The sequence below is a fragment of the Lycium ferocissimum genome, chromosome 10, assembly GCF_029784015.1.
Source record: "Lycium ferocissimum isolate CSIRO_LF1 chromosome 10, AGI_CSIRO_Lferr_CH_V1, whole genome shotgun sequence".
In the NCBI taxonomy this organism is placed as follows: Eukaryota; Viridiplantae; Streptophyta; class Magnoliopsida; order Solanales; family Solanaceae; genus Lycium; species Lycium ferocissimum.
The window spans coordinates 59,469,162-59,481,909 of record NC_081351.1 but is presented as its reverse complement, the minus strand read 5'-3'; the positions used below and the strand labels follow the sequence as shown (position 1 = coordinate 59,481,909).

The following is a 12,748-nucleotide window of genomic DNA, read 5'->3' as shown; positions in this document are numbered from 1 at the left end:
GGGGGAGAGTGTGCCCGAGGCCGTTCTTTGACGTGACATATTTACGGATTTTTTTTCAATAATAGTTGTATTTTTCTAAAAACTTAAGGAGTTTTTCTTTCTAGTATAAATCACATGTGTATTACATATGTTAATGTCCGGTTATAATAATGGCATATGTAGTATGTCATAATATTTTATATGTGTGTACTTGTAATAATGCTTGTATACATATATTATAATCTATTTTCCTTTTCTAACCGTAGTATCCTTGCGCAAATGCTAGAGAACTAGCATCAACCAAAAACGAAAAATGGAAATGAATGAGGAGATGAGTAGTAGCATATGTTTATTGGTTGAAGAAAAGAGAGAAGTGAGAAAGATAAATATTCATTAGTTAAAGAAAGAATATGATATAATAAAGAGAGGTTTATCCTTTAAGTAAAAGAGCTAATAAAGAATAAACAAATATAGTTAACTCCCTAATTTAGGGGGATTTTTTCGTATAAGGTTTTTTTAAATATGCATAAAGGTAATAAAAATTGTCATTTTTGGAAGAACTTTAAAACTAGTGTTATTTATGTTTCAAAATTTATAAGCTTGACATGCGGTGTTATTTTCTCTTTATTATTAGAAGCCTGAATGGACTTGCCCCTAAATGAATTTGAATTTTGAACTTAAATAGTTGATCTTACCTGTTTGGTATTTTTTGAATTTAAGAACTTATCCAATTTAATGCATACTTCGATTCGGCATAATTCACATGTTTAAGTTTATAACTATGAAACTAGGTTTTACATTTTAGATAAATAAATAAAATATCATCAATTATACGCAACACATGACCTTCTTCGGTAACATCACCATAAAAGAAGTTAAGAACGAACTATAAATAGTATATGATAGAGAAAATTGTGGTGAAATGATTTAATAATTATGACTCCCTATTAATTGAAAATGATAAGGAAAATTACATTTTATTCCTTTGGTAATCAGTTGTTCTATAATTGTTATTGTTCAGAGGCCGAACGCTAATATAGGAGGATAAAATATCAACTATTTTAATATTGAGAAAGGATAGCTCCTGAAAGCGCCTTACCAACAAGAGCTTTTCGTCCGTAGCCTTACCCCCGTATTCTTATAAATATAACTCGACCGATCTCCCATTGCTAAAGAATGCTAACCTGCCTCTCCAAGAAGTGGTCCTTCTATTTCAATAAAAGAGAACCAACCGGTGATCGGAGATATCGGCTCGGTACTACTCCATCCTTAATCAAGAGCCCCTGATGACGGAAAGTTACCATTATTGTGTCGGGCTTGCCCACGGGGACTACCCGACACGAATCTTGATTTAATGTTCGATACCGATGGGAAACCAAAAAAATAAATAAATTGAAAGAGGTGTTCAACTTTTAAATGGGAATATAATTTTAAGCATACGAGGAAACATACATATGCAGACAGAATGTTGGGCTTGAGGGCAGAGAAAATATATATTTCGACCCGGCCCATGAAGAGAAGAGAAGAAGAGTAGAAGAGGAAGTCTTTCAATTCCAAAACCCTTGTCATTCACGGTCTTCTCCTCTCTTCTCTCCAATATATATATACTCTCTGTCTTTCTACTTTCTCCTTCAATTCAATTATCCTTGTCCTTGAAGGGTTTTCTCTTTTGCAGTTAAAGGAAGGATGTCTTTGAGACCAAGTGCAAGGACGGAGGTTCGTAGGAACCGATACAAGGTTGCCGTTGATGCCGAAGAAGGCCGCCGCCGTAGAGAAGACAACCTTGTTGAGATCCGAAAGACTAAGAGAGAAGAGAGTTTACTCAAAAAGCGTCGTGAAGGCCTTCAACAACAACAACAGTTCCCTACTAATCTTCAAACTAACACCGTTGAAAAAAAGGTCTATTCTTTTTTTGGTTCAATTTGGGTATCAGTATAGTATTGTGTATACCCTTTTGGATTTTTGAGCTATTTGATTGGTGAGTTGAGAATCTTGGAGCTCTAATTGTTCCATATGTTAGTGTTTGTTCAATCACTCGATCAATCAATCTAAAACTATATTTTCACTTGTCCTGTATACTAATATGTCCCGTTTTGAAAACCAAAGAGATAATTTATTGTTTCATACCTATGTTACCCTTATTATTAATTATTGGGCTGGAAACTTCAAAGACTTGTTAGTGGGTGCATAACTTTTAAAGTATGTTTTTGTGATAAACCATATGTTAGTGTTTGTTTAATCAGTCGATTAATTAGTCTTAAACCAAATTAGTTTTGTTATAACTTTGGTGGATCAGGGGATGGTCAGTTTGATTTTTAAGGCCGAATCGGCTTTATTATTTGTCTAAAATAATGATATCTTATCAGGAGTAAAGCTCATCTTATTACCCCCTCCGTCCCAATTTAAGTGTCTTTGAATCTTGTGGTCCTAAATTAAATGTGTGTAATGTACCAAATGTCCTTTGAATCTTGTGGTTTTAAACTTGTTATGCAGGATGTTTAAATTGTCTACTTACTAAATATAGAAAGAGCCACTAAGACACTCAGATTGGGATGGAAGGAGTAGTAGTTTTGTTATAACTACTATATAGGTGGATCAGGGGATGGTCAGTTTGATGTTTTAGGCTGAATCGGCGTCTGGTGTATGAATGTGTGCTTATGTATCATCTGTCTCAAATAATGAAATCTTATCAGGAGTAAAGTTCTTTTGATTATGTTTTAAAGCTTGTTTATAGATGAACCTTTGGTCAGATATAAAGCTTCTTTGCTTCTGATTTAGAGCTCATTATTTAAATGAATTTAATCGGAAATCTGTCAGTTGTTTCATAGTTTGGACTTGATTTGGTTGTGGGTTGGTCTATGCTTTGTGCTGATTTGATTGTGAATGTGGTTTTAAATGGTAATTAATTGTTGTTTTACAGTTGGAAAGTCTTCCATCAATGGTTGCTGGTGTTTGGTCAAATGATAACAATTTGCAGCTGGAGGCGACCACACAGTTTCGTAAATTGCTCTCTATCGGTATGACTAGGCCTGCTCCAGCTTCTTTTTCTGTTGATTTTATTCAATTTGTGTATTCACTTACGTGCAAATTTTGATTAACAGAAAGGAGTCCTCCTATCGAGGAAGTTATACAATCTGGTGTTGTTCCTCGATTTGTTGAGTTTCTAATGAGGGAAGATTATCCGCAGCTCCAGGTAGAGAGTGATGTGTTTATTATTCTTTTGTGCCTTTAGCGTTTGGTTGTTGTAGCTTTATACTTATGGTTTTGCTTTCGTAGTTTGAAGCTGCTTGGGCTCTCACAAACATTGCGTCTGGTACCTCAGAGAACACCAGAGTGGTGATTGACCATGGGGCTGTGCCAATTTTTGTAAAGCTTCTGGGTTCTCCAAGCGATGATGTTCGTGAGCAGGTATGATTAAAAGACCCCCTATATTGTATAGATTGAAGTACGTTCATTAGCAGGCTGATTGTATTTTCTTTCCAACTATAGGCTGTGTGGGCACTGGGAAATGTTGCTGGCGACTCACCTAGGTGCCGTGATCTTGTTCTTAGTAATGGGGCTTTGATTCCTTTGCTGTCTCAGCTTAATGAGCATGCCAAGCTTTCAATGCTGAGAAATGCCACATGGACTTTGTCAAACTTCTGCAGAGGCAAGCCACAACCTCCATTTGAGCAGGTTGGTTATTGGCTGTTGAAATGTTTTTATGCCTACAATTATTTAACTCAAAATATTGTGTTTTTCTTGAGCATTCAAAATACGTCAAGTTGAGGGTCATTTAATTTGGTAAAATGGAAGAACTTATTGGATGCTTTGCATATCTGATGACGATTCATTTGTCAGGTGAGACCAGCACTCTCAGCTCTTCAGCAGCTTGTTCACTCAAATGATGAAGAGGTGCTAACTGATGCATGTTGGGCACTTTCTTACCTTTCTGATGGTACAAATGACAAAATTCAAGCCGTCATTGAAGCGGGTGTTTGTCCACGGCTGGTTGAGCTCCTCATGTCAGTGGAATGTTTTAGTTCCTTAATTAACCTACTTTTTTTGTATCTAACTTACGATTGAATCTGATGTATACGACAATTGATCCTCAGGCATCCATCTCCTTCAGTTCTCATCCCTGCCCTCCGTACAGTAGGAAATATTGTTACAGGAGATGACCTCCAGACTCAGGTATGTCAGGCTTAACGCACTTGTATAATTTTTCAAGGTTGAATCCAAACACTTTGATTAATTGACCAATGAAAAAAGGGAAAAAAGCAATAAAATAAAATGATTAACAGGTGGAAGCATCTGAGAAATGATGTATTCAGATGATATTTCAGTATTCCTAGAATCAACAGCGAATTTGATTTTTGTTTTTAGTCCATTTCTCGACTTTACAGGGTTGTGCTTGGTTCCTTCCTGGACTTAGTCTGGATCCTCTGTGCATCTGAGCAGTCTAGCACAAACTACTATTATAGCTGTCATTTTTATTGCCTACAGATAAGACTACCACATTTATAATTTTTGGCAGTTGAGTATCTTTGTATAGATTACCAGAAACAAAATGCTAGTGTGTTATGGCGCCTAACTTGACATGGTGGATGTGAGAGGCTGAAAAATAAGATTTATAAGCTGTATGCATGCAATATCTTGACCTAATTGTGGACCAGTTGTGATATCCATGTTATTCCAAAAATAAGCATCGAATTCGAACATTTTCCAAGTATATGCCTGATATAACGTTGGAAATTTAAAAGAATAGTGAAGAAGATATTGGAAAGTTGTAAATAGGTTTGGAATTGTTCTGGACTTTACCATCTTGTATTGAAGTGCCTTTTTTTAAAGTGTTCTTTTGAAAATAGTAATTACAGGACTTTATCAAAACTGAAAATAGTAATTACGGGGATTTTTTGCTGGCACTTGGTTGGGTGCTTGTTACATGATCTTTAAGGAAATTATGTGTCTAACCATATTTCTTTGATCAATCCATAGATACCGATAGAAAATAAATAGGCACTCAAAACAAGTACATGTTCTCATTAAACAACTCCTTATCAATCTCGACTCCTTTCAATATGAACAACAATTCAACCAATTTAATTGACTAGTATATAACAAGTATGGAACAAAGAAATATATTGGTACTAGATTGACCTAAAGTCTTTCTATTTAGAGAGCTTTCAAATAGAATTGAAGGAAAATGAATGTTAAGACAGAACAAAATTCTATTTTCTTTTTGGGTTGAATAAAGCACTTCTTTGGCAGGTTTTTTGGTACATTTTTTAGTTTTTTAGTGTTTCACTAACTTAACCCCCTTAAATCTTGATGACAGCAGTAAAATATGATCTTTTAGGTAAGTTGGTAATATGAGATTTCACATTGTTTGTCTAGATTTAGTCTGAAATGCATATGCAAATGCTTAAAGTTTGTGCTTTACACTCATTTGGGGCCTTGTACTTATATGTAATATGATGTAGTCTTTATACGTTCTGAGAATCTTTAGATGCTTCTAGCAGAGTTTGTTTTGCAAAATATGAGCTTGAATTTATGTGACATTGTTTGAAATAAGAATTCAGTTGGTACTTGGGTAGTCTTCTTTAGCAGGTTGAGTTTTTGCTGCGGTAGTCTTGTCGATGGGTTCTGCCCTTTGATGTTATAAACATCTAGTTCTTGCATATCGCATGTTGAAAAGGACAATAGAGTTTAAATCACCCTTGTAAATTGCCAGTGTCTTGGGATTGGTTTGCTGGGGATCATGAATTATTTGTCTTCCTTTACTGTCCTGTTTCAGTTCAGCTTCTATAATATCATCCTTCCTTCAATGTGTGGATGAGTACATTGTGTAAAGGCTACGCTGGAAAATGGTTTTTTTTGTTTCTTTTCCTTAAGGCCCCGTTTGTCCATAGATACCAAAAAAAAAATTGACTTTTTTTTTTTTTTTGGAATTTTGGAGCTGGAGTTGGAGTTGTGTTTGGCCATAGTTTTTGAAATTGTAGTTTTTGGTGAAATGTAGTTGTAAAAAAGTGAAAAAAGTGAATTTTTTTTGAAAAACAAGTTTTTTGAGTTTTTGGTATTCCGGAATACAACTTCGAGTTGTATTCGGAATTCTCATGGGCAAACGCTGATTCCGGAAAAAAGTGAAAATTTTCCGGAATAAAGTGAATAATTCTTATGGCCAAACGGGGGCTAAATCTTCTGCTAAAATGTAACTGTAACTCTGCTAGTCATGCATATTACTTTTATTTTCTGTTACTAATATCAACTGTCTTCACAACCCAGTGCATTATTGAACATGGTGCCCTTCCTTGCCTGCTGAGCTTGTTAACACACAATCACAAAAAGAGCATCAAGAAAGAGGCCTGCTGGACTATATCAAATATTACTGCTGGGAACAAGGAGCAGATACAGGTATGTCCTCAAGATTAAAGGGCAGCTAAATATGGTTTACACTTTACAGTCAGCTCTCGGATACATTGTTTCCATGTCTTCCAAGTTCTAACATGTTATATAAATCTATGGGATGTTATTAAAGTGGTGAATATGAGAGGATAATAGTTAGAAATATAAATGGATATTTTGAGTTGTGGAGATGTTTTTCTGTAGCGACATCCTTTTCGTTTGCTTTTATTGAATTTTCATTTGAAGAAACCACACTGCATTTGCCATTTATCTGATCGTTTTTTTATTTTTGAGCAGTCTGTAATTGAGGCTGGATTAATTGGTCCACTAGTCAATTTGCTTCAAACTGCAGAATTTGATATTAAAAAAGAGGCTGCTTGGGCTATTTCAAATGCTACTTCCGGCGGGACTCATGAGCAAATCAAGTATGTTACTTCCTTTTTGATCTCTGTTATTGCTAATATTTTTACTGGAATTCATTGTTTTCTTGTGCTTTTGGCTATAGGTTCTTGGTGAGTCAAAACTGCATAAAGCCTCTGTGTGATTTGCTTGTGTGCCCTGACCCAAGGATTGTCACCGTCTGTCTAGAAGGATTAGAAAACATATTGAAGGTTGGGGAAGCAGAAAAAGCCAACACTGGAGGCATTAACTACTATGCTCAGCTGACTGATGATGCTGAGGGATTGGAGAAGATTGAAAACCTTCAGAGTCATGATAACAATGAAATATATGAGAAGGCTGTTAAAATACTGGAGACATACTGGTTGGAGGAGGAGGATGAAACATTGCCGGCAGGTGATGGAACACAAAATGAATTCAATTTTGGCGGAAATGATATTCAACTTCCATCTGGTGGATTCAAGTTTGGTTGAAATTTATTACATCCGTCCACCAAATTGCTCCCATAACAGGTGGTAAACGTTGCACTTGAAAACATTTAATCAAATTCCTTAATCTGCACACTTTTTGGAACGAAAGGCATTTTTGTTAATCCTATGCTCACCTGACATGTGCAGGCTGTGTATGGTGGATGAGAAATGCAGTTTGAAAGATGACATGTTGGTGCTGGAGTCATGTCAAATCGAGTCAGATCACCTCCCAGAGTCTGGTCAGTCCGGGTCAAGAGTCAGTCGTGGTTGAGGGAGGTGCCGAAAAGGGGTCATTCCATATGACAGTCGTAAATAAGACTGCGTGAAGAGTCTAAGAGGTACGAGCAGTGGCATCTTGGGAATTTGATACACGATTCCCCTGCATGCTTGTATTGTTTGGTGGAGAGTATGAGGGTTATTATTATCAGTGAATTAGCTTCTCAGAGTGCGGAGTCCTTTTTCCAGTTAGCACATGAGATGTATCTGCAGTCTGTCTGAAAAGAGTCGGTCTATATTATTTTGAGTCATCGCCGAGTGAATGTGTATACTTTATGAGTCATTCCTTATAAATTATTGCAATAGAACACCTTTGAGCAATTTGACTATTCTTTCTGTCCTTAGTTTTGGTTGCTCAAGTTCAAGTTCACTAGCAATCGGCAGCATAGATGTCAAGATGAATTGTTCCTTTATGAAGTTTCTCTTGTATTGCATATAAGTTACTAAAATAGCAACATGAACTTGTTCGTAGGATTTGGGGTAGGGGTTTGCATTATTCGGAGTAAACTGAAACCAAACCAAACTGATTTTTCTTTTTTGTTATTTGAATTGGTTTTTAAGTTTTGTGGTTGTTTGGTCTGATTGAAAGATTAAGACATTTTGGTTTTTAGTTTGGTTTCGGATTTTTAAAAATAAAAAACTGATTATATGTTTTGATTCTTGGTATATAAAGGACTCAAGCAACACTAAGGCCCCGTTTGTCCATAGATATAAAAAAAAAAATTCACTTTTTTTGGAATTTTAGAGTTGGAGTTGTGTTTGGTCATAGTTTTTAAAATTGTAGGTTTTGGTGAAATGTAATTGTAAAAAAGCGAAAAAAGTGATTTTTTTTAAAAAACAAGCTTTAGGAGTTTTTGGTATTCCGGACTACAACTTCAAGTTGTATTCGGAATTCTTACCAAACGCTGAAAAGTGAAAATTTTTTTAAGAATACAGTGAATAATTCTAATGGCCAAAACGCCTACTAAATAATACCTATATTGTGTTCTGATCTTGATATTACGTAGTGGTGTCAAAAGGGCGGGTTGGGCTGAAATCAGCCCAATCAAAATAGGTCGAGGTAATAAATGAGTTAGGCTAACATTGACCCAAAAGTTACTTGGGCTGAAATGGGTTGGGTTACGACTCGCCTAATTTTGACCCAATTTTTTAAAACTAATTCCTTTCTGCTAAAATTAATCAGTTTCAATTTTTTTTTTTTTGAACTCCATCAATAAACTCATATAACCAAACGAAAGCTTCACATAAACCAGTTACTAAAGAGTCTGCAAAATACACCACATGAAAAAGAGAAACAGAACAATTATAGGACATGCAACTCACGTATATAAGTACTAAGGCCATCTATCATATGTATTTTGCATTTTGCAGAATTTTGCATAAAGGTTACAAACCTTAATAAAGGCAGAACTTCCAGTGATAAGTTTATTAAGGTTTTGCAGTGATAACATTTACTAAATGATTCACTTTTAACCTTAATAAAGGCCATCTATCACATAATCAACAACCTCATTAAAACCAACAACAACAACAACCAACCAAACAACAACATCCAAACAAATGTTTGTAATAAAAACTATAATAGTCACTATGAGAAAAAGGTTCTGGTCATTTCTCTACTACTCATCATCCTCTAAGCATCATTCTTCTTCCACTGTCAAGAAAACTGAGAAAAACATCAGCTAGCTGGAAGGTATAGCAGCAAATTTCCCCATGTCTATTGCAATGTCATCTTCCTCTTCAGAGTCATCAGAAGCTAAACAAAGAAGATTAAAGAAATTATGAAGCTACAACAAGATAACAATTTTGATCATATTTTACCTTGATGACCATAAAGCCAATCTCGCGAACACAACTTAGCTTTTGCATTCTCGAGTAAAATAGAGGTTTGAAATTTTCCAATAACACGACCTCCAACACTGAAAGCGGACTCGGATGAAACACTGATGATAGGAATACTTAACAAATCACGTGCCATCAATGAGAGTTTCGGATATTTAATCCTATTATCCTTCCAAAATTTAAGCACATCTAAATTTTCATTTCCTTTGCGAACCAACACAGGCTCTTCCAAGTACAAACTTAGTTGTGTCTTTTTTGAACCAGGTTGAGATGGACTTACAAAATTATCATACTCCTCCATTTCATCTGCCATTTCAACATCACATCCACCACTACTACTTCTTACCGTATCAACATCAGAAATTGAAGGTTTCAAGTACTCCTTAAATAATTTTTGCATATTATCTTCAACAGCCTTTACCTTTTCATTGGAAGTAGATAGATCAAGTTTAGAGAAGCAAAAATCCACGAGACTTAACTTATACCGAGGATCAAGGACTATTGCCATTGTAGCAATCAGACTGTACTCTTCCTGCCAATATTTTTTGAACTTTTTCTCCATTTCTATTGCCATTTCCTTGATATTAAGATCCTCACTATATATCGCTTCTCTTATCATCGTATGAATTTTTCAAACTTTATGAAAATACACTTTGGCAGTAGGATATTGACTCCTTGAAAACAAAGTAGTGACATCATAGAAAGGACACAAAAACTTAGCAATCCTTTTAACTTTAACCCAATCCTCTTCAGAAGGACAACATTTAAACTGACTATCAAGTACCTTAAAATCAGAAAATGCTCGACGGTAAGGTATAGCACTATCAAGCATCAAATATGTAGAATTCCACCTAGTCGGTATTTATTTCACTCAAGATTGCGTCTCTTTACCAGGTGTTCTACCCGTGGCTTCAGGAGGTATTCATGTTTGGCATATGCCTGCTCTGACCGAGATCTTTGGGGATGATTCCGTACTACAGTTCGGTGGAGGAACTTTAGGACATCCTTGGGGTAATGCGCCGGTGTGTGCCGTAGTTAACCGAGTAGCTCTAGAAGCATGTGTAAAAGCTCGTAATGAAGGACGTGATCTTGCTCAGGAAGGTAATGAGATTATTCGCGAGGCTTGCAAATGGATCCCGGAACTAGCTACTGCTTGTGAGGTATGGAAAGAGACCGTATTTAATTTTGCAGCAGTAGACGTTTTGGATAGGGCAAAACAAAGAAACATTAGCAGATAAATTAGCAGCAAATAAAGAAGGATAAGGAGAAAGAACTCAAGTAATTATTCTTCGTTCTCTTAATTGAATTGCAACTCCTCCTGTTCGAACCGGGGTTTGAAACCAAACTCCTCCTCAGGAGGATAGATGGAGCGATTCGGGTGAGATCCAATGTAGATCCAACTTTCGATTCACTCGTGGGATCCGGGCGATCCGGGGGGGACCACCACGACTCCTCTCTTCTCGAGAATCCATACATCCAACACCTACCCCTCTATTAGAATAGAAATTCCAAAAAAAAATTTAGATTTGATTGTATAGTCTATACCCGTTATGTACACAAAATTGGCAGTTATTCTATTTTCATCATAGAATGATTATTCGATCTTTTTTCTTCTTTGTAATTTGTATCATGATTCAATCAAAATTTCTCGAGTTCTTCTAATTTGTAACTTCACCGAAATCGGAATAGTTCCTATACTACTACATTAGTATGAAATCGAATCGCCTTGAAATATTTCTTATTTCTTATTGATTCCTGTCAAAAAGGAACAATTGGAATAAAGGATTCATATCTTTTGTTTTTTTCTTTTAAAAAAAATAAGTCTCATTACTAAGAGACATCCCCGGTATATATATATTTAGTGATTCGAGGGTTTCTTTTATTAGTTTTAATAATAAGAATTTTGTTTAATTTAATAAAAATATAATAAAAAAGAAGTCTATTTTGTACTCTATCCGTGTATCCTTTTTTATTCCTAAAAAATAGTAGATGAAATAGAAGTGAAATAGAAGGCTTAGAAGGAGATAATGAAATTATGTGATTGGGTCTTCCAAAAGCAAAGGAACGATCCGTTTTTTAGTTAACGATGCGATGGGTCCAACAAAGAATTGAGATCTTAGATGAGGGAACCACGGGAGAGCGCCGACTCAACATCATCATATACGATCCATACTAGATCCGACCAACTACCCATCCTACCTCCTCTACGTTCTTGATAGCCGATCTTTGTCTCGCAGAGTCTTTCGGTGGCACGTTTCGGTCCTCTTCCCCTTACTTAGAAAAAGTGAGCCACCGGTTCGGTACAAGATACTATCGTTATCGCCCGGACAATTAGACATCCAACTCGTAATCGCAACGACTCAATTGTAAGAGCGGAGCTACCTGGCGAGCTATATCCCCCAAGCCAAGTGGAGCATGCGTGAAGTAGTCGATGCTTCTTCTATTCTTTTCCACGGCGTAGGCCGGGCCATCTAGACTTGAACCAGAGACCTCGCCCGTGAAGTAAATCATCGTACCTACGGTCCAACCAATTGGGAGAGAATCAATAGATTCCTTTTCTTTTTTATACCTTTCATAGATTCATAGATCATAGAGGAATTCCATATATTTTCACATCTAGGATTTACATATACAACATATACCCTTTGTCAAGGGGAAGTTCTTATTATTTAGGTTAGTTAGGTATTTCCATTTAAAAAAAAAGGTAAAAATAAAAATTGGGTTGCGCTATATATATGAAAGAGTATACAATAATGATGTATTTGGAAAATCAAATACCATGGTCTAATAATCAACCATTCGATTAGTTGATAATATTAGTATTAGTTGGAAATTTTGTGAAAGATTCACATGAAAAGTTTCATTAACGCGGAATTCGTGTCGAGTAGACCTTGTTGTTGTGAGAATTCTTAATTCACGAGTTGTAGGAGGGATTTATGTCACCACAAACAGAGACTAAAGCAAGTGTTGGATTCAAAAGTCGGTGTTAAAGAGTACAAATTGACTTATTATACTCCTAAGTACCAAACCAAGGATGCGATATATTGGCAACATTCCGAGTAACTCCCTCAACCCGGAGTTCCACGAAGAAGCGGGGGTCGCGGTAGGCCGCGGAATCTTCCTATCGGTACATGGACAACTATATGGACCGATGGACTTACCAGCCTTGATCGTTACAAAGGCGATGCTACCGCATCGAGCGTGTTGTTGGAGAAAAAGATCAATATATTGCTTATGTAGCTTACCCTTTAGACCTTTTTGAAGAAGGTTCGTTACCAACATGTTTACTTCCATTGTAGGTAATGTATTTGGGTTCAAAGCCCCGCACGCTCTCTACGTACGGAAGATGCGAATCCCTCATCGCTTATGTTAAAACTTTCCAAGGTCCGCCTATGAGA

General features: G+C 36.2%; 2 protein-coding genes and 1 pseudogene across 3 annotated transcripts in view; 2 read left to right on the top strand and 1 right to left on the bottom strand.

Annotated features, from left to right (window-relative positions):
* Positions 1-1,528: 1,528 nt before the first annotated feature.
* Positions 1,529-7,837, top strand: LOC132034432 (importin subunit alpha-2-like). The gene is made up of 11 exons (XM_059424783.1): positions 1,529-1,878; positions 2,900-2,996; positions 3,081-3,172; positions 3,256-3,387; positions 3,469-3,654; positions 3,820-3,983; positions 4,074-4,152; positions 6,244-6,372; positions 6,661-6,788; positions 6,869-7,274; positions 7,380-7,837. Exons 1-10 carry the CDS (start codon positions 1,666-1,668, stop codon positions 7,233-7,235), a joined length of 1,587 nt encoding a protein of 528 aa, XP_059280766.1. The 5' UTR covers positions 1,529-1,665; the 3' UTR covers positions 7,236-7,274; positions 7,380-7,837.
* A 1,139-nt stretch (positions 7,838-8,976) lies between these two features.
* The window catches only part of LOC132032461 (zinc finger BED domain-containing protein DAYSLEEPER-like), an 11,511-nt gene continuing 7,739 nt past the window's right edge, over positions 8,977-12,748 (bottom strand). Inside the window, exons 1-2 of one of the 2 annotated variants that reach the window (XM_059422079.1) lie at positions 9,330-10,205; positions 8,988-9,264 (exon numbers count right to left, since the gene is read on the bottom strand). In XM_059422079.1, coding sequence (XP_059278062.1) covers positions 9,191-9,264; positions 9,330-9,969 — 714 coding nt within the window. In that variant the 5' untranslated portion in view covers positions 9,970-10,205 and the 3' untranslated portion in view covers positions 8,988-9,190. Of the gene's footprint in view, positions 9,265-9,329; positions 10,206-12,748 lie in introns of those variants that run through there. The other variant, XM_059422080.1, reaches the window with a different exon arrangement.
* Positions 12,127-12,748, top strand: part of LOC132033069 (ribulose bisphosphate carboxylase large chain-like) — a 1,068-nt pseudogene continuing 446 nt past the window's right edge.

Bases quoted from the DNA above. Each gene is read 5' to 3' on its own strand.
- LOC132034432 (XM_059424783.1), top strand. From the start codon at position 1,666: ATGTCTTTGAGACCAAGTGCAAGGACGGAGGTTCGTAGGAACCGATAC. The intron at 3,388-3,468 runs GTATGATTAAAA...TTCCAACTATAG, and splicing joins GCGATGATGTTCGTGAGCAG to GCTGTGTGGGCACTGGGAAA. The intron at 4,153-6,243 runs GTATGTCAGGCT...TTCACAACCCAG, and splicing joins GAGATGACCTCCAGACTCAG to TGCATTATTGAACATGGTGC.